Raw genomic sequence first — 22,223 nt, 5'->3', positions numbered from 1 at the left:
TCCGTAAGACCTTATATACATAAACTCACTCTCAAATCACAAGTATGAATTAAACTCATAAGTTTCATACTCACATGTTTAAATCCTAAAATTCATTTATTTTTGTTACATTGAAGTGAGTTGAATCCTTAAACTAAACTATTATTAAACACTCCCTCATCATTTGGGCTAACTCCAATTATTTACCTAAAATGTATTTTAACTATAACACAAGTAAACAACATAGAAAATATACTAAAGAGAATCCTATCTAACTAAAGTTATCAAATTTTTAATTGATTAATTAATTGTGGTAAAGTGGTAACCAAACAAAATTAAATTAGTTTTGTAAAGTATTGCCATCAACCAAATATTTTAAACCATAGCCAAATAATTGGTGATCATGTACAGAAGAACTTATATACCAAATGGCCAAGCATCATCTTATATATGGCCACTTGGCAATATATTTACATATATTTATCTTTTAATCTTTTTCTTTTTCTAGTTTTTTTTTTTTGTTTTTCCTACTTTCCACTGTACCGGCTATGCAAAGTTGACGCAGCATTTCTTCGTCTGACATGGGTGGGTACACAGTGCACATTATGCTACCAAAACTCAAAGAAAATTAAAATATGTTATTGCCAGCTAATATGGCAACATGTACGATATTCATCATGCTCATAATAGTTAGATTTGAATTTCTTGTTTTCTTTTTCAGTTTATTCGGAAAGGATCATTCAAATTGAGATATTTTTCAATAGAAGCAAAAAAGAATATTATTAGACTAATAGTTGGTTGATACTTGATACAATTGATTGATGTTCAAATTAAAGTGCTTGTTCAAATACTTACGCGGTTTAAATTTTAACCAAACGCACAATATAATTCTACCATTTTTATCTAATGAATAAAAGTTTATGTTATCCATTTGGCTCATTTTTTAAAAGGATATCAAATGAAATCAACTACCATATTTTCTCACGAAAATTTTCAACTTAATTTACATATTATTTTTGGAAAAAAGCATATCGACTTCAAATTAAATAAGAGATCTTAACATCCTACCATTATAAAACTTTCTATTTTGACATGTTAAATGAAAGCTCAACTCATGAAATGCAATTTCCATTTAAATGTGGACTTTTTTTTTTTAATCCATTTGAATGCGTCCTTATGTTCATTCCCTTTGTCAAAAGGTTTTCATCGGATTAGAGTCCTTTAATCACCTCCTAGTTGATGGGAAAGTATTACTTTTCTTCATTTTATCTACTTTTTCATGTATCATGAATAAAGGTGTCAAATGGGTCGAGCCAGCCCGAACACGATATGGCACGGTACGATTAAAATAGGCACGACACGATAAAATGGGCCGAGCCAAAGTTTTACCCCATCGGGCACGACACGGGTTAAGCACGGCACGAAATGGGCCCGAATTAGGCACAACTCTTTTAACATTATTTTTTTTTCATTTTTAGAGAACTTTTCCACAAAAATTTTCAATTTTCATGAAAAATAATGTTAATATTTAATTATAAATAAGAAAAAATATCATAAGATTAGTTTTATCACCCTAAAAAATAAAAATAAAAAAAGATATGTGGGTCGGTCCATTTAAGGCAAGACACGAGCACAAATAGCCCGCGGGCCGTGTCGGACCTATGTCTTAACTATATGGGCCGGTCCGAGTACAGCACAAAAGCATGATGAATTTAACTTAAACGGATCGAGTCGGGCGGGGTAGACTGGGCCGTTTGACACCTCTAATCATGAATAGTCCTTTTCATGTTTTAGATTGAGAAGGGACATTTATTGTCGGAAAAAGTTTTCGACCATCTTTAAAATTATGTTGGTTAAGTATTTAACTAACAATATGCTATCTATGAATTATGATTATGGAAAAAAGGTTTGAGAAACCATTCATAAATTCATAAGAAATTTAAGCTTCCAAAAACGAACATAACACCAATTAGAGAAAAAGAAAAAAGAAACATTATGTGCGGATATTCCAAATTATGCATCGAATAATTACAAGTGTACTGTTTTAATACAAATGAGATTAAAAAAAAATAAAGAGACCTGAATGAATACGAAAGTAAATAATCTCTATAATTAGAATTACGTTACAGTTATATTTAAATCTTAAAAATTGCGATAAAAAAACTGATTAATTATTCACGAAATTTTTTAGAGCAAATAGAACTTATATAGTTATATTGCCAGATTAAAAAGAAAATTTTGCATGTTGATAATTGAGGCTTGTAGTTTTAGTGATAAAAAAATAATAAAAATCTCCAAAAAATACATCCATTTTGGCGGGTGGAATCCCAACCCCGCAGGTACAATTTCTTCTGGTAGGAGACCAGATCACACGCATGTTGGACCTGTGTCAGATTCCGACCCATTTTTCCCACAATGACCAAACTAACCCTTCTCCACTAACGTACCTACATTTCTATCATCACAGCCCACAGAAGTCACCAACCAATCAGCAAAATCCAACTGGCCTCAATGTTCTTTTTTGTCTTTTTTTTTTTTTTTTCACAAAGAAAAAAAAAAAGTTTTGAAAACGACGTTAGTGGGGACGTAGCGACGTTAACGGTTTACTGTGGCGCTTTGAGAAAAGAATGAATATTATAAGAGAGAGAGACAGAGAGAGAGAGAGCGCTTGTGGTTCTTGCAAAGTTGCTTACAAATCCTCTGAGAAAATGGATGACCAATGATTCCCACAAATTTGGGTCTCACCAAATGATCGTGGTGGTGTTGAAATTGGGGATTTGGGGTCATCACAAGTCTACCCAGAAGGCTAGTTTCTTTCACTTCCACCATTGATGAAAGTATTTCTAAGTTTGAAGCCTCAAAGGTCTTTGCTTGTTACTTGGGTTGGGTTGATGAATGACTCAGTGAACCTTGAAATTTCAAGTTATGCCCTGTTGGTGAGATAGTCTTTTTTGTTGCCTGCAGTCCTGGAAAGCATGTTACAAGAGGTAAGTAATGTCAGTCTGTGAATCTTTTCTTTTTTTCTTATACTCCCAATGTAATATATGTGTATATCTATGTATTTTTGGATGTGGGTGTGTATGTGTGTGAATGTCTATAACATAGTTTAATAAGTGTATGTGTAATATAATATAACTGCAGATTACTATCAGTTCCCCCAACTTTTGGCTGAGCTTTATCCACTTCTTTTGGTTATTTAAAGTGGAAGTTGTTTATGTTTCGGCAAGCTTTAGTACCATGCTTCTTTCTTTGCTTTTGACATTTTTTTCTCCTGCTTTGTGTACAAGGCTGGATTTTCTTGGACTCAACATTAGGACATCCAACATGGGAATCCTTTCGGTTTTTTTGAGGTTCCCAAATCCAAACCAATGATTCCAACTTACTCATGCTGTATTTAGAACCATTACAAGTTATAATTTGTTCCAATCTTGCTCCTTAGCTTTATGTTGTTCTCAGTTTCTCACTGTGAGGGTCATTTTTAAGTCCCATTAGAATTATATTTGCTGTCATATTTATTGGTCTTTCTCTTGGAGCAAAGTATTCAATTATGATTTTGCAACAGAGTGATTATGAATGCTCTTTATTTACTTATTTATTTGTTTGTTCATTTATTTATTCAATTTCTCTGATAGAGTATGAGCTATACATCAACTCAATTTGCCACCGCAAGACAAATGGGCATATATGAGCCATTCCGGCAGGTTGGTGTGTGGAAAGAAACCTTCAGGGGTGATCATAGCTCAAATACAGGTTCTTCCATACTTGGAGATGTGGATGCTGGGCTAGAAAACAAGGTGAAGATTCATGAAGCTTGGTCTCTATTCTTCAATGTTCAAGGCACTTTTATTTTAGTTATGAACTTCAATTGATTTTCTGCTTCTACTCCTCTAGGTGGGATTTGTTTCTCATGAATCCATGGGACCTTCTGGAAATGATCAAGAAGTAAACAGATCTACTGATAAGGTGATGAATGTGCTCCCCCACCCCACCCCTTTTTACTTTCTTGTATTGTTGAGCATGGTCTTAGCATGGCAACATATATCTATGTCTTGGTCTTTTTACTTATTTGCATCTCATTAATTATAAATTAAATCATACTATCACCAACTTGAAAGAGAATTTGTTTGTTTGCACTGATGCTGAAAAATTACATAGAGGAAAAATACAATATACCTCCTAATTGCCTTCATTGTCTAGCTTTGTGAATTGCTAATCAAAGATTTGTGGATCTCCTATTCTAGTTGAGTTCTTTAGAGTTATATATTTGTCTTCTTGTATTCATAAGGTACTTTCTTTGACTACAGCCCCCCATAAGGTGCTTCTTCAGACACCCTGGTCATGCTGAGAATAAAAGATCTGATATAATCAGGCTTCTTTTTTCCTTTTTCTTTTTATTTCCTTATAAATTGGTTCTCTAAGTGCAAATATCTATACAGGTACAGAGACGCTTAGAGCAAAATCGTGAAGCTGCTCGCAAAAGTCGTATGCGAAAAAAGGTGAATATGAATCCCCTACAAGGCTTCAATGATGTATTGCATCGCCAGGACATGTCAAGTTAATTGAATAATTTTATTTTGTACTGCATAGGCTTATGTTCAACAACTAGAAACAAGCCGTTTAAAGCTGGCACAATTGGAGCAGGAACTTGACAGAGCTAGAAAGGTGAGTTGAAAATCACCTTTATTTTGTCTTTGTTCATATTACCAGATGTATTTAATTTTTTATCAACATTGGAATATAGTATTCATTGGATAACCTGTGACCTGCCTGATTGCAGGGTGCGTACGTAGGCAGTTCATTAGGTACTAGTCATATGGGATACAATGGAACTGTGAATTCAGGTTTGTGATTCTAAGTTTTTGCAGTCACCGTTATATATTATGTTATTATCCTAAGACTATTGATATCCCAATATTAACTGTTGAACTTCATTTCCACCTATCTATATTCTAACACATTTGCAATGGACTATAGCTTGTGAATAATCATGTTCTCTTATCAAGCTTTTCCTTGACCAGGAATTAAGGCTTACAGCTTACTAACGTTAATCTTCCATGTTTTATATCTTCCTTCACAAAAAAACCCTGCAAAGAATATAGAAGTTGATGGCAGAAATTACACTAGTGTAGCAAATGCTCTGCTGTCTTCGTGGAATTTTGTTTTTGAAAGTATATATGCAGGTGGATCTGAAAAAATGACAAATATTAAGAGGCATCCTAGTTTCTTAGCTAATAGGACCCTTTCACGAGAGAAGTTTTGTATTCCAGTATCCTATAAATAATTGTTCTATCCTTATTGACAAGTATATCGAGTTATAGCTCTGAAGTTCTAAACTCTTTAATCTCTGTTGTAAACATCCTTCTACAGAAAATATTTTCTTTTATGAACTAATTACCTACTAGTTTTTAGATATTTAAGTGGTTTTCATAGAAAATTGTGTTTATAGTTTCAATAGAAGTGTTACTCCAGTTATGAATCTTGCAGGGATCACTACATTTGAGATGGAATATGGACACTGGGTTGAAGAACAACATAGACAGAATTTTGAACTGAGAAATGCATTGCAAGATCATGCCACTGTCACTGATGTAGAACTTCGAATACTTGTAGAAAGTGGCTTGAACCACTATGCTAATCTTTTCCGTATGAAGGCAGATGCCGCAAAAGCTGATATCTTTTACTTATTGTCTGGCATATGGAGAAGTTCAGTAGAACGCTATTTTCATTGGATTGGAGGATTTCGCCCGTCAGAGCTTCTAAATGTAATGCTTAATTTAGTTCAACTTGGCATTTGAGGACTCATTATTGTTTGGTCACTGATAATACTAATTCTCTCTCTCTCTCTCTCTCTCTCTCTCTCTCTCTCTCTCTCTCTATGCATATATGTATATCTATATTATGATGCATCTGTCTACGTTTAAGATCAGTTTCACTTGTATAATATGCTGGATTTCCTTCTCCACCTGGAGATATGGTTGAGTACTACCGAGATGCATAGCTTTTCTATGATATACTAACCTTAGCAGTTATGCATGAATCTACAATGACTTGATTTTTATCATCATTATTTCTGATGAGCTATATGTGTGACATACTGCTTATTTCATTCATACAGATTCTGGTGAAACAAATTGAGCCATTGACTGATCAGCAACTTATGGATTTCTGTAACCTGCGGCTATCTTCTCAGCAAGCTGAAGATGCTCTCTCACAGGGAATGGATAAACTGCAGCAGACATTGGCCCAGGTCATATCAGCTGATCAAATATTGATTGGAGAAAGTTATGGATCTCAGATGGCTGCTGCACTGGAGAAGTTCGAAGCACTGGAGAGCTTTGTGAGCCAGGTAATGTATCAGATGGCCATCTTGTAGTGTTTTAGTTAGTGAAAATTCCGTATATTCAATATTAATTGACTTTCTTGATGATATTGCCATTGAGGGATTTGATTATAATTCTTCTAAGTAACTTCATGAACCTATTGAAGAATTCTAACTTCAAAGGGCAAGGATTGCTAATAAGCATGAAGCAAGAAATGCCTATCCCACCAAGAGTGATAAACATGTACATATATGACATGTACTATATGAGAAGCATGTACATATATATGACATCTAGAGTGATAAACATGTATATCTGATTCACATGAACTGCCCTTTTCCAAAGACTCCTTGTTCATTGAACTGTGTTGCTCTTCTCCAAGACAGGCAGATCACCTTCGGCAGCAAACTCTGCAGCAAATGTCAAGAATCCTAACAACTCACCAAGCAGCTCTAGGCTTGCTTGCATTGGGGGAGTACTTTCACCGTCTACGTGCCCTCAGTTCTCTTTGGACTGCTCGTCCTCGTGAACTGGCATAGTCAGCTGCAGCCTAATCTCCATATTTATATATTCTTTTCCAATAAACTTCTCATGTTTTAGAAGGTGTAAATATGCAGCTTATGTCTCCAATGCCTGTAGCATAGTATTTTGTTGGGTAGGTTGATTTGAAATGCAAGATGCATTACCAGTACTCCATGTGTAAATTTGTTTGAGACAATTATTGTCATGCATGCCAGCATTTTTAGGGTTTGTTGAGGGGGTGGAATGCAAATTGTTGATGTTGTATTAGTTGCTATATTTCTAAAGTTACTAGATTGTGGCCACAATTGGAGCCTCCTTTTATATTATTTGGAATTAATCCAGTATGCCTGATGATTTTGCACATTAGATTCACAGATTTAGTTAAGCTGATATCAGATAGACAGTTCTGTTTTTCAGCTTACAGCTGAAATCCTTAGTGAAAATCATGCAAGAACTGGCTTATGCACATGCTTCTGGGTTTAAACTACAAATATTTATGAGACAAATAAGAAAATTACTCATTTTAAGCATAATGCACAATTTGTTACCCACACACTTATATTAATTATTATACTCCCAACTTTATGGTCAAATGTGAAGAATAATTTAGAAAAGTTTCTTGTGTACATGAATAACATGGTTTTATTCTTCTTTTTTTTTTTCTAATCTGAAAAAGGAAAATAAAGTATTATCTATATTATTGTAAAATACCATATTATTTTGTACCTTTTTTATTCATTTCTCTCTTTTGGCTGTAGCATGACAACAAGCCAAACCGTCCACGAAAATTTTCCGGGTAAAATAAATCAAAGAAAATAAGAAAATACAAATTAAAAAAAAAAAAAAAAAAAGATATTTAGATTCAGTCAGATTCTCAAAAATGTTCATTATCAGATTCAGAACCTTTTCGCTCCCTTCACGTCTTCAACCTTGGTAGCCCCAAATTGTTACCCCAAAACAAACCCTAATTTTGATTTCCAAATTCCAATTGATTGGCTTCAATTCTTTCCAATCGACTGGAGGTCTGAACTGAGAGAGCCTGAGAACACCTGAAAAAAAATGAGCAATCTGAGAACAATCTGTAGGCCCCACATGGTCTTCAGCTCCTTGATATGTTGCAGACACCAAGCTCGCTCTAGCTCTAGGGTTTCGTTTCGAAACCCTAATTTCAAGCCTTGCTTTTCGCCTTCGTCCGATTTTGCAAGGTTGAAGGGGGGTGGTGGGTCCTGGTTCCGAGTGAACCAGAGAAGGACCATGGTTAGGGTATCCAATTGGACCCACCCCAAGTCTCCGTACGAAACTCTTGGTAATTGAATCCTTCTTGATTGGGAACAATTTAAAAGCTTCAAGCTCTAGGGTTTTGGAAATTCTGATATTTTAAACATTTTCACTGTTTCCATTTTAAATTTTGTTTCTTTTTTTTTTTTGACAAATTTTGAATTTTGTTATTCAAACACAGAATTAGAGAAGGACGCTGATGACGACCAGATAAAGATTGCTTACAGACGCTTGGCCAAATTTTATCATCCAGATGGTTTGCTCGCTTATCTTCATTGGAAATGCTTTTTAGAGATTTCAATTTTATATCTCTGTAAATTGCTATTATTATTACAATTAAAAAGACAAATTTAGAAGAAATAATATATGTAGGTGACAGTTATTGGGTCATAATCAAATACTAATGAAAAAAATAATTCGTTTTCTCTAGTTGTTCTTGGGTTTTCTTCCTTAATTTTCATGCAATGGTTTTGAGACTAATATTAGAAGTGAGTTACTATCTTTCCTTGCGTACTAGATGGGGTTGCATGTATTGTTTTTGAAATGAATGAATGTTCTTTTGCAATATATTTGTGCCATTTGTTTTGGTCTATTGGTTATTGCTTAAAAGTTTATCTTTATTCACTGAGTTTAAGTTGATCCAGTTGTTTTTCCTGTTTCAAGTCTATGATGGTAGAGGGACCCTAGAGGAGGGGGAAACAGCTGAAACTAGATTTATTAAGATTCAAGCTGCTTATGAGTTGCTGATAGATGAAGAGAGGAGGGGACAATATGATAGGGATAACCAAGTCAACCCAATGAAAGTAAGATTTGTAGTTCACATTTTGATCACTGTATACTTTCTTGCTTATTATTTTGGGATGTATAGATGCTAATATTTTATGTAATATAGGAAAATGTAGAGTAGAAGTAGATCATGAATTGGATGATAATCTACTTATCAACTGATAGCTTGGCTCCTGTTTTATTGTTTTAGTAATGGATTCTTCCTGTGCATTGTTACATCAGGCATCTCAAGCATGGATGGAGTGGCTAATTAAGAAGCGAAAAGCTTTTGATCAGCGAGGTGACATGGCAATCGCAGCTTGGGCTGAGCAACAGCAGCGTGAGATGAATATTCGTGCACGTCGACTTTCACGCTCCAAGGTAAAGAAATAATTCTTTAAGCATATGAATTAGCTGTTTAAAATAATTTGTTTAGTTCATTAAAAATGGAAGTTCTCCATTCTAATAATTTGATGGGTGCTGCAAAGCCTTGCCCTTGATGCTTTGCAGGATGTAAAAGAATCAGTTGGAACCGCATTACTAATCGAACACTATGTTCAAAAGCTTTAATCATGCTCCTTTTTGTGATCTCATTTTTTAAAATTAGCACAAACCCTGGATTTGTTTTGGCTGCATTTCTCTTTAACTTATTTCGTAGCGATAATGTATTGGAAATCCAGGTTGACCCGGATGAAGAGAAGAGAATCTTGGCAAGAGAAAAGAAGGCCACAGCAGAGTATTACTCCAGTACTCTCCGGCGGCATACACTAGTCTTGAAGAAAAGGGACATAATGCGAAGGAAAGCAGAGGAAGAGAAGAAAAAGATCATCAGTCGGCTTCTAGCAGCTGAAGGACTTGAGCTTGACACAGATGACGATGAAATACGGTAGACAAAGAATTACTCATTGTCTTCCCACATTGTATTATAGAATACCTTTTGGATCGTCCGATGAAGACGTATCCGCCCATATTTTTATTCCATATTTTTATTCTACAGTGAGAGAAAAAGAATCTGTATATATTTTTTCGTTGCAGAAATATAAAGAAATTAATGAGAAATTGCCATTCAATTAAATCAGATGTGTTCCCCTGCCTTGTATGCATGCTTCAAAGAAATCTCTCAATCTTCAAAAATTCTCAGCAGCTTTGGATGACTGATCAATCATGATGGAATGCTGCGCTGTTTCTGGATCTGATTCAACAACCAATTCTTCAAAACTATAGATTTATTTCAAAATATAGGAATCAAGATTACTCTATTAGGACCCTCAAATCTTTCCCAAGGAGAAAATGAGAACTAAAGCTTTATTGACTGGAACTTTTCCTTGAAATATCAGAGAGATAGTTAGAACTTCTTTATCTCCCCTCAAAGGTATGATTGATATTTTACAAGTAATTTGATTGCTTTCAAGAGAAAATTACGTTGGACAATCTTTTGCTCGATAAGCAAACTAAGTACTCAGAGATAAAACGAACTATATGTTAAGAAAAATGTTCACCAAGGCAAAGGAAAGCTGGTGTTACATAGCCCACAAAATACAGTACTAGGCAATGTTTGACAGAATGGGAACTGCTTGTTGCACCAATCATCTCTTGGATAAATATCAATCTATAGATCAGGATTCTCGACATAAGATGAATGTCTCTCCACAATTAGTTCAATAAGGGAACTCTCCACATCATCAACACCTAGAGACTTATTTCGGCGAACTGAAATCTTTTCATTGCTAGTGACGACTATAACCTCTTCTTTGCGGTTAGAAAGTTCATTCGCTACAACCATATGCATATTGTACCTCTTAAGAGCCATATCAGCCTTCTCTAAAAGAATCTTCGAATCTGTCTCTAGCTGTTCAGTCATGCATGTCAAAGGTTTAGTCCCAAAACATAATACTGTGATATGTTATTTCTGTATTTTATTTGTCATTTTGGGTCAGATACCCAATTATATTATTCAAAGGTGGGGCAGCCGAGCAGGGGAGTTAACCTGTTAAACTTTTCCAGGAAACACAAATTATACAATAAGACATTAGAGAAAGTTAAGGAGCACGATATTTTATAGTATCTAGATATGACTGCATCATACATGTAGGGGACGATATATGGGTCCACTTTCTTTGAGATACAAGGCATAGTGGAAAAATAACTTAAGTCTGTCTACACCTATCCAATCTATTTTCAAACATGAGAATATGACAACAGAAAAATTGAGATTAGAGATCTTTTAAATGACTTCCCCCCAACAGAATTATTGAAGTCAACAATAAATTTTCATCCACGTGCAGTGACAGGACACAAGAAAAAAAAAAAAAAAAAAAAGCTTCTATGGATATGACCAGTAAACTACAAGGAAGCAGAAGCTTCATATCTGACCTTGAATGATATACAGAAGGCCATGGGGACCCAGTCTTTCCTCAGCACTGAGAGCATCTTTGGCACCTGAACAAGTCGCATGTCCAACGGACCAGACCCTGATTGAATTTTGTGCTCTGCCTGCAAAAATATGTTTTTTTTTTTTTTAAGAAAATGAAGCATAGACATGAAATAATATTTTATTCAAATGGCTTTGCAAGAAGTATTTGTATCACTGTATGCCCTCTGAGTGGTTGGAAACTCTGAAACAATTTTGACTTAGTGGTGAGGTTTCCTCTGCTAAACTAAATGACACAGGATCTAATGCCTGGGCTATCTTTGGTACTTCAAAAAGCACTTCATCTCGTTCACTTTTTTTTTTTTTTTTTGTAATATTGCAATAGGATGTAATGCTAAATTGAGAGTACTGTGAAGCATATAGTACCCAACAAACAAAGAAAAAGTGAAACAAATAGTCCACGTATTTTTCTGGAACGCAGCTATCACCATAGATAGTCAACTTCTTTAAAAACAGAGTGAAGAGCACAACACTAATTTCAATATATTTAACCATTACCATGCTCTTCCAGGGAACATAAAAGTCAGATACTGCTGCTGCAAGATAAAGAATGGCTTGTGGTCCAAAACTTCTCATTGATAACGCAATCATCTGCAACATCTGCTCATAATACAAAGATCAATAAGTCACGCATAGGAGAGACTAACTATTATATCCAAAGCTTCCAGCCACTTAACATAATGTAAAGCAGTGCAGGCAGCTTTGAGGCAGCTGCTAGAACATTTTGTGTTAAAAAATTTCAGTTAACAACCAACTTAACCTAACCTGAAGATACTCAAATATGGTTGTAAAAGGAAGTTTCAACAGGAGGTCATCTGCTACTGCCTGCAATAGAATAAAACCCCATATAGCATTCACTGTAACGTTGAGCTAATCATCTGCTAATGCATTATAGACCAAGAGGAAAAATGTCACAATATGGAATAAGTAAATACATATATCACTCAACGCAAGTTAAATAAAAGTGGTCCATACAGCATGAGTCTTAGTGATAGCGCTCTTCACTGCCTCAGAATGTGACGGGCACACTGGAGTATGAAACAAAGTTCAGTCATCTCAGCAGGAACAAACAAAGGTTCATATAATATTAATAATCAGATTTGACTATTTGACGTCACCAGAAAGCTGCGAGAAAAGAAACAATTTGAAAGATTCCTGCTTCCCATCACCCCAAAACTCAATCATTCAGCCAGAACCTTAACTTCCAAGACTTGAGTGCAATCAACTCCTATAGGTAGCACACAAAAATCTAAATTTTTTTCACTACTTATGCTAAACGTGTCAGAACAGATGATAGAAAAAGTGTAGCTAGATGACAAGGAGAAAGTTTTATGTCTCTATTATTAATGCAGACAAAAATACTTTTCCTCTGTTAAGTTCACATTTGATTCCTCAAGCAACAACCTGTTACGAACCAGCCAATGCTTCTCAAAAGTTCCAGTTGTCAAGGAGCGGAAGGCCTAATTACTTTCCTTAGGACTGTAACATTCCAGTATTCAACCATGCTTCCAAAAGTTGACGTCCTTGTCAGCCTACTTATCGATACTGGCTCAATGGTAGCCTTCTCTTCTTTGGGTAGCTTCACTCAACTACCAGTAATAATGACTCAGTGTTATGCCACACATAATACCAAGGCATTTTAATCCAGTGTCTAGTGACGGCTTGGAGCATTTGAGGAGTATTGGTTGGTTCTTAAAAATTCCACGACCAGTTGTCAAGGTTCGAGTTCCAGTTGTGAAAGGCTTAATTACCTTCAGATCGTAACGCAGTCATTGTTAATTAGGCCATGGAAATTAAGTATTTGAGTTGTGTAATTATATAGCCATTGCACCACAGAAATTGTGTTGTTATTTCATACCAAGGTCTTTTCTCAAGGTAGAAGTTTTTTGTTACTATTGTAACTGGTATTGCATGAATTTATGCATCATTTTGTCATACCAAAACTTGAGAGGGGGAGCATAAATTTTCTTTGCAGTCCATTTTTATTTTATCCTCAAGAAAAAAGAAAAAAAAAACATATATAACCATGATGTGGCTTACACTAACTACAAACCTTGAATATTTGACTCATCCACAATTTCACAACATTCAAGTAAGGGATCATCGGGAAGAGATCTGCAATATGGTTGGCAAGTTCCCCTGCATAAAATTTATAAACCATCCACAGAAAACATGCAAAAAAAATTTATCTTAGACCATGTAAACTTGTTGAAATATGAATAGATGATATATATAAAATAATAGGAATAGAGATTACCTTCGATATAGAAAGATGACAGCATAACCTGCCTTCAAAAAGTACCTGCAATATTATCAGGAAAGTCCAATCCATAAGTCTGTAATATTAAAGATGGCCTATTCAGTGATGTGTAAGGTTATATACTCTGTGGATGCTGCTCCTCTATGACCTGAGCTGAAGTTGTCGATGTAGCGAACACATCGTTGCTCCAGAGGAACTGTGGTGCCACCCGATGTCACACAAACCACCCTCCTAGTTCCTCTATTTCCTACAACACATGTTGAGTCAATCAAAACCCACCAAACCTTATTTTAACACCCAACAAAATAATGGAAATGGACCTAAGGGGACCTAAGGTAGTCAATAGAATTGGAAAATATAAATGTAGCAATGCAAAACGTGAATATACCTGAATTCTTCTTCACAAATTCCTCAAGTTTTTCACTAACATCAACACTGTTCTTCAAAGGAGGAGCTGAATCAAAAAAGGACTTGATTTCTGCATCCAGTGTTTCTTTTGGAACTCCCACCCCATTCGTTAGAGCCATTTGAAATTGCCTACAGCCAATTACTTGTCAAAAACCCACAATATGATTTCACATCAACATGCAAATGCACCACACACAAATAACTGACTTAAATTTTCCAACTTGGTACAAGTTTCACTAGTTACAAGGCAAAACAGAAGATTATGAAGCTACCCTTATAACTAAAAATTATTAGGATTATGAAGCTATCCTTATAACTCACTAGTCAATAGTCATAATGAAAGATGAAACTGAATAAAACCAATTAAATTTAGATAAATATTGACTGCAAAAACAAAAAACCCATGGATCATGAGATAATTGTAAAATGGGGAAAAGATACCCAAAATTCCCAAAATCCATATATGTAGGGATCTCAAATCAGATACTCATTAAATATCAGAATCCAATCGGTAATGTAATTTCACAATATATCTGAGTTGAGAAGAAATTCAAATTCAGAGCGCTAACCCAGAAAGGAAAAATTGCCAAAAATATACCCATAGTGAAGAAAGCTTCAAAACTAGGTGTGTGGTAGTTTCAGTGTATGGGGTAATCTCCTTCTCTCCATAACCAGAGTTTGGAGGAAAAAAAATGGCTACATAACATTAGACTACTCTTGCCGTGGGAAGGCAGAAAATGCCATATTTCTAATAAAGCTGGGTCCTGTTTTACAGTATGAGGTAAAGAAACAACATATCAAAGGTGCAAACGAAGAAAATAAAGTTCAGCCACAAAAATCCGAAGTGAACCCATAAAAATTTAACAAAGTTGAAAACTTTCCCATAAAAACTACAATCAAGGGAAGTCAATAAGTTCATAAAACGCAAATAACAAAATCAGAGCTGGAAACCCATGGCTGGAAGTTGCTTCTACTATCCATTCATCAATTGCATTTGATCCATAACAATGGTACATTAAAAAACAACAAAATTAGAGGTGTAAACCATAGCTAGAAGTTGCTTCTACTTTGCAGACATAAAATCAAAATCAGAGGTGGAAATTGGAAACCCATATAGCCAAAAGAAAAATGAAGAAAAATAACGCACCTGTAGAGAGAGAGAGAGCAGCTGATGAAATGGGTTTGATTTTTTATGCAGAGAGAAGGTGCCCTTTGAATATCAAAAACAACCAACAATTTTTCTGGTTCTACGAAGTAGCTCAGGAAGTGGGAAGGAACACGTTCTTGTTATTTCAGTTTCAGTAGCATCCGGGTCACACCCAAACACTTGATTTTATACATCTTTGCTAAACGGGTTTGAATCTCAACCGTTAAAAGTATGGAACGTTGAGATGTTTCGTGCGCAATACCAATTAATTAGTTAATACCATAGGCCATACAGTACTGCCATAGCCGTCTATTGCCGCTAAAATAAATGATGATGATAATGGATATGGATGGTGACTGGTGAGTATGTGACTGGAGTGAAGGCTGTGAAGCATCCAACCAAAGTTGACCCACGGACTCAATTTTGGCGTCCAATTTGGTAGGTAAATAAAAGAGTGAGTCACTTAAAAATCAAAATAGACTTGAATCCTCTCCTAGCCTAAGCTTTTTTTAATCTACATACACTTTTAATCTCTTAATGTCACATGTCCAAAAATAAATCTTATGGCTCATAATAGTTTTGAATTTTTTTACATTTTATTTTACTCCATTTTGCCATTAAAAGCACACCTCCACTCTTCTAGAAATTTTTGGCCCCTCATTATGTCGGCCATGCCCATTAATCAAGCACAAACTCATCCCCTTCATTTCCCAGCCACCACCCCACCATTGTACATTACTCATCTGCTACCACCCCACCATTGTAGAGAACTCATCACTCTTCCCTTAAATTCAAGACAGTTCTTGCATTGTTTTTTTGCCTTTGAATTTATTTGACCAAGGAAACAGTAATACAGTATAACGCTATGGGAATATTATTGTATAGATCATTGGGCTCAAGAGTTTCTACAACAGTAGAACTTAATTAAACTCTTTTGATCAATCAAATGAAATTAAAATGCAACAAATATCTTTAATTTCATAATATCCCCTTTTATTTTATTCTTCCTCATCTATCAAATTATATGTTTGTGAGCCTTCTTTTTTTCTCTTAACTTTCACTTTCTCTTATTTTCTTGACAACTAATAAACACAAAAATAAATCTCATAAATAAATTTGGGATTGCTTCTAGTGTTGGATGAAATTACTCAGATCAAACAAGAGGGAAAATATGGATGGAAGGTGCAATTAAAATTTTTTTGTTTGAGATTTGTCTCTAGTGGGCCTAAGAATGTTATAGCCATTGAAATCACAAATTGATCAAAGAATACAGAGATTAGCAATGAAAATTCTTAGATCTAGTGAGTTATGAAAGCAAAAAGTAATGGTTGAGAATTATTGGTAATCATGCGGTTGAGAGTCTTGAGACGGTGTCAAAGTTGTTCCGTCTACAAGAGAGAAATTTAAAAGTCTCAAGCTAAATTTTTTGCCAGAGAATGGAGGTTGGGGATGGAGAGATAAAAGAACATAAAAAGACCACAATTTATTTAAGCCGCAAAATTTAGTGTTTCATATGTGACTCTAGTTAAAAGATTAGGAAGGTTAGGAGATAATTAAGGTTAGGAGAGGATTCAAATCCAATCAAATTACTCATTTTTTTAATAAGATAAATATAATATTAATTAGAGGAGTCTAACATGTAATGCATTCATGTTTTGTGTCGTGCTTAATTGAATCATTTCATAATTATATATGATATCATACTTATACTAACCTAAATAAATAAGATCTAAGTTCACAACCTATTCATAGTTTTATACTCATATCATGTTTGTGTTGTGCCTTAAAACACATCAACCTACGAGTTCTTTGATTTTTTTTATTTTTTTTATTTTTCAGGGTTAAAGGTTCTCTTATGTTAGTTTATAGTTATTATAATTAAACATATTGAATTTTTTGTTGAAAAGTTTTTCTAAAATGGAAAAACAATGTTAAATTATCTATATAAGCTCATTGTGTGCTTGTGTCACACAATGCCTAATGAGTTAAAAACTTAAGTTGTACTAGAACTGGTTCAATTTGTTTTGCATTCTTTTCATGTCCATTTTAATCTTATCGCGTTAATATTAATTTGACCCATTTAACATCTCTAAAATTGCCCTTGTAATTTTATGCAACATAGCGTGATTATTTATGTGAGTTATAATTTTATGCAATATGCAATTTTATGATTTATAATATGTTATATACTAAATTTGTCAATTATAGTAGAGAGAAAAACTAAAAATAATAATAAAAAGGAAAAAAATGGGGATTGAACCCGACGTGAATCGAACACGCAACCTTCTGATCTGGAGTCAGACGCGCTACCATTGCGCCACGGATCCGGTTGATAATTAATGTGTTATTTTAGATACTTATATGCAACTTCGTTTCAGCACTACCAAACCGCTCAAAGAAAATTCCCGCCAAATCCCCCAACCGTTTAACAGCTGGAAACACAAACCGGTATAAAACCCACGAGACGGATTAGCTTCCTTCTCAGTTCTCTCTCTCTCTGCGAGTGAGCTCCAAAGAAAAAACCCATTTTCACACAATTCTTGCAGAGAAACAAACAATGGCCGACCCAGCAAAGCTTCAAACCCTAATCGACATCAAGCCTTCAATCCCATTCTCCACCGAAACCCAGCTCCAAGATCAGAGTCCGATTCTCTCCTTGTTCACCTCCCTCTGCTACCGGAGGAGCACTCCTCGCCGCCGTCGCCGAGCTGACACGTGGATCATCTCGCTCTTCGTCATCCTTCACATCGTGGCCTTCACAGCCACCATGGTCGTCAACGACTGCTGGCGCAAGTCTCACGGCGACTGCGCCCTCAAGGCCTTCGGAAGGTTGTCCTTTCAGCCACTCTCCGAGAATCCACTCCTTGGCCCTTCGGCTTCCACGTGAGAGCTTTTCTTGTTCTTGATTCGAAGCTTTTTTCTGTTTGATTTCAGAGAACGGTTTTGGCGGCAGTTAATTTTCAATTCTGAGTTTCTTTGATGAATCTTTCAGTAATTTCTTTGATATCGAGTCTAATTTGGTGTTCTGTGTTTGGTTGCTGAGAAAACAAAGGGATTTCTGAAAATATGGAAAGAGTTTTATTTCCCTTATCTCTGCATAGTTTGCTTCATTATGTTGATGTTTCATCAGTTGTTACATCCAGTTGTTGTCACTGCTTATTGGGACCCGTATCTAGGACCATTGTTTTGGTGAAGGGAGTTAGGCATTTTCTTATAAAACATATTTGGTTCTTCAGTTCTATGCTCAACTTTATATCTTTTAATTATGGAAAGTTTGGTTGCAAAAAAATAAAAAATGAAAATTGGTTACCTGTGTTGGCTTTAGTAGAATTCTTTGTGGTTTTTGTAGTCTTGTCAAGTTGGCATTTGGCCTCATCTGTGTAAATGTTTGAATTGAGAGATTGCTAGAATGGTGATTCTAAAAGCTGTGGTAGAATGCATGAACATGCTTGTGGTCTTTGGTAAAGCTTTAGTTTTACAGGAAATGTATAAAGACTTCCCTAATTACCCCAACACTTTATGTGGGTCGTTATATGTGATGGTTTCACCCACAATGCTAATGGTATTGCAGGCTTGATGAAGTGGGAGCTCTTCGACGGACATTTTTGACAGAGAATCACCAAACTTGGCGTCTTTTCACATTTCCATGTCTGCATGCTGGAACCATCCACCTTGTGATCAACCTTAGCAGTGTTATCTTTGTTGGAATTCACTTGGAGCAAGAGTTTGGACCATGTAGATTTTCCTTTCCATTTCCATTTCTGGACCATATTCTGCAAGATCAATTAGGTTTATGTGTAGCTCTTGAAATTTTTAGACACTCTCTTATTCTTTTTTTTTTTTTTTTCCTTTGTGACAGTAATCGCTGGGTTAATCTATATAGTCTCTGCTTTTGTTGGTTCATTGGTGGCTGCACTTTTTGTTGAGAAAAGCCCAGCAGTGGGTTCTTCTGGAGCTCTATATGGGTTACTTGGAGCCACACTTTCTGCATTGATTCAAAACTGGGAAACATGCACCAATAAGGTTTTCTACCTACTTTTTTTTCTCATTCAGCTTGATCTCTTTTTCATGATCTGATTTAATAATGTAATGTTTTGTGCTTCATTTGATTGCAGTTCACAGCTCTGGCATCAGTAACATTTGTCTCCATTGGCAATTTTCTCCTTGGTTTGCTACCTTATGTGGACAACTTTTCAAGCATTGGAGGGTTTATATCAGGATTCCTACTTGGATCTGTGCTTTTATCCAGTCCTCAGATTAAAGAAGTGGTTCAAGTTAAAGGAGGCCTCTTGGAATGTAGTCTTAAAAGTTCTATCAAGTCGAGGCTGAGGCAGAAGCTGGACAGACCAATCTATAAAAGTGTCACTTTTCTTCTCTTTGGTCTTATGTGAGTGTTTCTCATGTTTATAGAACATGTTCTACATTGTTTCTTGTCATTTAAAATTAACATGAGTTTTTTATATGCAGGCTTGCTGGATGTCTTGTAGCAGTTCTGCAAGGCATTGACCTGAACCAGTACTGCAGTTGGTGTAGTTATATTGACTGTGTCCCTTCCAAAAGATGGAGCTGCGGAAACGTGGAAACTTCTTGTGAGGTATATATCTGATTGTAGCACCTTAATCTGTATAAATACTGGAAGTAGCAAATCGTAAATTGGAGGGGGGTAAAAATTGGCATAAGTTTATCCTCCCCTCCTTTCCCCTTCCCCACCTCTATAAAAGAAGCAAATAATCTTGGAGTAAAAAGTACTTAAAGCTAAACATCGCTTTATTTTATGTAATTGTGCCTCTCTTCACATTGTTAAGAAGCAGTGCAACCAAGGATAGTTGATTTCTAAAGAAATTCTTTCCTAATGAGAACCTTCAACAAGGTTGTACGATTCCAGGTATTCTTTTCTTTCTCATGACAATCTAGGAACCAATAAGTGGAGTAAGTTTGCAGAGAGTGAGAAATGATACGTATAGGTCCCAGTGAACAAGTATTAGCAGTCATTCTGTTTTCAAATATCTGCATGAAAAGTGAGCGACCATGAAAATGGAATTCCTGCCAAGAAACATTTAATCATCTAAGGAGGAAGGAGCAGAATTACAATTATAGAAAAGATAGGAAAGGAATGTTTTCCTCTTATATGCCAGATTGGGAAGTATGCTCCATGTTACAGATTCTGTTGGTAAAATTGATACCCTATGCTGCACATTGGTTACTATACATGATGAAAATACTGTTAGTGACTAGAACTGTTTTCCAGGATGGATAATAATTCCTTTCTAACACAATGTATGTTTTCATTTCATTCCAGCTCCCATATTTAGGGTTATATTCACATTTATTTCTTACTTCTATGATGGAGTAGCTTGCCTGTTTCAATTTTGCCTCTGTTTGCCCCACACATAATGCTGCATGCTCTCTTAGGTTTTGTGTTAGTAATGAGTAGCACCTTCCTGTTACAGAAGGGACATCTAACAACAAGAACATTTTTCTATTTGCAAGTTAATTCCTCCTCCTAGTTACTTCAAACTCACTCAACTGTCTGTATTCTGACTGACTTTCTTGTGCTTGATCTTCAATGATGCAGACCATGGTGAGCAATGAACAGTTGACTTTGACCTGCATGGGTAACGGGAACTTCAAGGTTCTTCCATTCACCAACATTTCTCAAGCTAGGATAAATGACTTGTGCAGTGTGATATGCTCATAAGAATTGTAGTTTGGTGATTCCATTGCGATTTGCGACATAGGGAACAATACAAACTTTTCATATCAATACTTTGTTGATAGCTATTCTTTTCTGTTGAAAAAGAAACTTTAGAAAGGGAGACGATCATTGTAATGCATATTCAATTGAAAGGTGTACATCAATGCATATAAGTTTTCAGGACATAAATTTGCTCTCTTAATCAGCTTTATAAATTAGACCTTAATTTAAGCTAGCAGCCTTAGTTTTAGTTTAAATCCTAATAATCAGCCTATATCACAAATTAAGAGGCATGCACCCAAAACTTTCTCAAGGTTAACTTGACGTACAACTGAGTTCTATTGTTCCTTTTTTATTTTTTGTTATAATAGAAGAAATTGAATCTTAGACTTATCCTAATTCTAACCCATCCTCACCACCACATAAACGGTTGTTAGTACAAGGCTACAAGCTGTTCATAAGGCATTTCAAATGTAAAGGTATAAATTGAAATTCAATATAAAGGGTTAAGTCTTTTTAAGTATTTCACTCTATTGGCTTAGGGTCCATTAGTCTTAGCTGTCAGTCTAGTATGTTAAGATAGATACTTATTCAATTTTTCAGACCAAAAAAACAAAAGATAATTATTCAATTAAGTGGCTCGAGAATGATCTCATTCTGGTCAACCAAATAAAATAATTATCATGAAGGTTAGTGTGTCATAGACTCATAGTACTCAATAAAAAGAAGAAATTATTTTCTTCTCTTGTCGCCATGTGGGCCATGTCAACAAAACTATCTGTACCTTTAACAGTTAAATATTATTTTTTGTTAGAGCATAGCATCTAGCGCCCGTGGCCTAATGGATAAGGCATCTGACTTCTAATCAGGCGATTGTGGGTTCGAGTCCCACCGGGCGTGTGAATATTTTACTTTATTTTTCAACTGGACTAGGTGGCCTACCTCTCGGCTCTAGCCCAACAAAGCCCACCTACATAGAGTCAGCTGCGTTTTGGAGTTCATCCATTGGCCCACTTCTTCTAGGACCTAGTTTTTTTTTTTTTTGAGTTTTTTTCATATTTAGTATTTAAACTTTCATCCTTATCTTAATGTGGTATCTAAATTTTTATTTGTCTTAATTAAGTACGTAAACTTTTATTTTGTGTCTAATAGGTACTAAAATAAATTTATGTTAAAATTGTCAACAAAAGTTAGGGGCAATATAGTCACTAAAAAAATTTATATTTTAATTATTTTCTTTATATGTTTAAAATTATAAAAAAAAAAAACACCACAAACAAAAAAAACAAAAAATTATAATTAAAATATAATTTTTTTGAAGTGGCCATATTGTCCTTAACTTATGTTAACAATTTTAACAGAAATTCATTTTGGTACCTATTAAACACAAAATAAAAGCTTAGGTACTTAATTAGGAC

General features: G+C 35.2%; 4 protein-coding genes and 2 non-coding genes across 7 annotated transcripts; 4 read left to right on the top strand and 2 right to left on the bottom strand.

Annotated features, from left to right (window-relative positions):
* The first annotated feature begins 2,631 nt into the window (after positions 1 to 2,631).
* Positions 2,632 to 7,170, top strand: TGA7 (bZIP transcription factor family protein). 2 transcript variants are annotated; one of them, XM_086250137.1, is made up of 9 exons: positions 2,632 to 2,966; positions 3,612 to 3,773; positions 3,871 to 3,942; positions 4,416 to 4,475; positions 4,567 to 4,641; positions 4,757 to 4,820; positions 5,464 to 5,741; positions 6,095 to 6,325; positions 6,682 to 7,170. In XM_086250137.1, the coding sequence occupies exons 1-9, from the start codon at positions 2,955 to 2,957 to the stop codon at positions 6,826 to 6,828; spliced, it is 1,101 nt and encodes a 366-aa protein (XP_086106263.1). In that variant the 5' UTR covers positions 2,632 to 2,954; the 3' UTR covers positions 6,829 to 7,170. The 2 variants fall into 2 exon arrangements, with proteins under 2 accessions (XP_086106263.1, XP_086106262.1); XM_086250136.1 differs by having other exon boundaries at positions 2,634 to 2,966; positions 6,686 to 7,170.
* Positions 7,171 to 7,695: 525 nt separating this feature from the next.
* LOC147279391 (Chaperone DnaJ-domain superfamily protein) lies at positions 7,696 to 9,923 on the top strand. Its single transcript, XM_086250027.1, has 5 exons — positions 7,696 to 8,127; positions 8,281 to 8,355; positions 8,763 to 8,902; positions 9,108 to 9,245; positions 9,545 to 9,923. The coding sequence occupies exons 1-5, from the start codon at positions 7,881 to 7,883 to the stop codon at positions 9,752 to 9,754; spliced, it is 810 nt and encodes a 269-aa protein (XP_086106153.1). The 5' UTR covers positions 7,696 to 7,880; the 3' UTR covers positions 9,755 to 9,923.
* Positions 9,924 to 10,146: 223 nt separating this feature from the next.
* Positions 10,147 to 15,336, bottom strand: LOC147279390 (phosphopantothenate--cysteine ligase 2-like). The gene is made up of 10 exons (XM_086250025.1): positions 15,111 to 15,336; positions 13,944 to 14,092; positions 13,679 to 13,802; positions 13,553 to 13,597; positions 13,349 to 13,434; positions 12,271 to 12,323; positions 12,061 to 12,120; positions 11,794 to 11,895; positions 11,238 to 11,357; positions 10,147 to 10,713 (listed from the first exon to the last, which is right to left on the bottom strand). The coding sequence occupies exons 2-10, from the start codon at positions 14,080 to 14,082 to the stop codon at positions 10,474 to 10,476; spliced, it is 969 nt and encodes a 322-aa protein (XP_086106151.1). The 5' UTR covers positions 14,083 to 14,092; positions 15,111 to 15,336; the 3' UTR covers positions 10,147 to 10,473.
* A 2,029-nt stretch (positions 15,337 to 17,365) lies between these two features.
* TRNAW-CCA (transfer RNA tryptophan (anticodon CCA)) lies at positions 17,366 to 17,437 on the bottom strand. The gene has a single exon. It is a non-coding gene; the product is annotated as a tRNA-Trp (tRNA).
* A 230-nt stretch (positions 17,438 to 17,667) lies between these two features.
* On the top strand, positions 17,668 to 20,808 carry KOM (Rhomboid-related intramembrane serine protease family protein). The gene is made up of 6 exons (XM_086252504.1): positions 17,668 to 17,993; positions 18,682 to 18,845; positions 18,970 to 19,133; positions 19,226 to 19,497; positions 19,578 to 19,704; positions 20,686 to 20,808. The coding sequence occupies exons 1-6, from the start codon at positions 17,668 to 17,670 to the stop codon at positions 20,806 to 20,808; spliced, it is 1,176 nt and encodes a 391-aa protein (XP_086108630.1).
* Positions 20,809 to 21,632: 824 nt separating this feature from the next.
* TRNAR-UCU (transfer RNA arginine (anticodon UCU)) lies at positions 21,633 to 21,705 on the top strand. Its single transcript has one exon. It is a non-coding gene; the product is annotated as a tRNA-Arg (tRNA).
* The last annotated feature ends 518 nt before the right edge of the window (positions 21,706 to 22,223 follow it).

Source organism: Dryas octopetala, chromosome 7 (genome assembly GCF_963921425.1).
Source record: "Dryas octopetala chromosome 7, drDryOcto1.1, whole genome shotgun sequence".
In the NCBI taxonomy this organism is placed as follows: Eukaryota; Viridiplantae; Streptophyta; class Magnoliopsida; order Rosales; family Rosaceae; genus Dryas; species Dryas octopetala.
Note: the sequence above shows the minus strand (reverse complement) of the source record. Positions and strands in the feature narration are given on the sequence as shown.

Excerpts from the sequence above, each read along its gene's own strand:
- LOC147279391 (XM_086250027.1), top strand. The coding sequence starts at position 7,881 with ATGAGCAATCTGAGAACAATCTGTAGGCCCCACATGGTCTTCAGCTCC. Across the intron at positions 8,128-8,280 it reads GTCTCCGTACGAAACTCTTG|AATTAGAGAAGGACGCTGAT; the intron begins GTAATTGAATCC and ends ATTCAAACACAG. Across the intron at positions 8,903-9,107 it reads ACCAAGTCAACCCAATGAAA|GCATCTCAAGCATGGATGGA; the intron begins GTAAGATTTGTA and ends TTGTTACATCAG.
- TGA7 (XM_086250136.1), top strand. Across the intron at positions 4,476-4,566 it reads AAAGTCGTATGCGAAAAAAG|GCTTATGTTCAACAACTAGA; the intron begins GTGAATATGAAT and ends TGTACTGCATAG. Across the intron at positions 4,642-4,756 it reads AACTTGACAGAGCTAGAAAG|GGTGCGTACGTAGGCAGTTC; the intron begins GTGAGTTGAAAA and ends GCCTGATTGCAG.
- LOC147279390 (XM_086250025.1), bottom strand. The coding sequence starts at position 14,082 with ATGGCTCTAACGAATGGGGTGGGAGTTCCAAAAGAAACACTGGATGCA. Across the intron at positions 13,435-13,552 it reads GTCATCTTTCTATATCGAAG|GGGAACTTGCCAACCATATT; the intron begins GTAATCTCTATT and ends AATTTTATGCAG. Across the intron at positions 12,121-12,270 it reads CTATCACTAAGACTCATGCT|GCAGTAGCAGATGACCTCCT; the intron begins GTATGGACCACT and ends ATTCTATTGCAG.
- KOM (XM_086252504.1), top strand. The coding sequence starts at position 17,668 with ATGGCCGACCCAGCAAAGCTTCAAACCCTAATCGACATCAAGCCTTCA. Across the intron at positions 18,846-18,969 it reads GGAGCAAGAGTTTGGACCAT|TAATCGCTGGGTTAATCTAT; the intron begins GTAGATTTTCCT and ends CCTTTGTGACAG. Across the intron at positions 19,705-20,685 it reads ACGTGGAAACTTCTTGTGAG|ACCATGGTGAGCAATGAACA; the intron begins GTATATATCTGA and ends TCAATGATGCAG.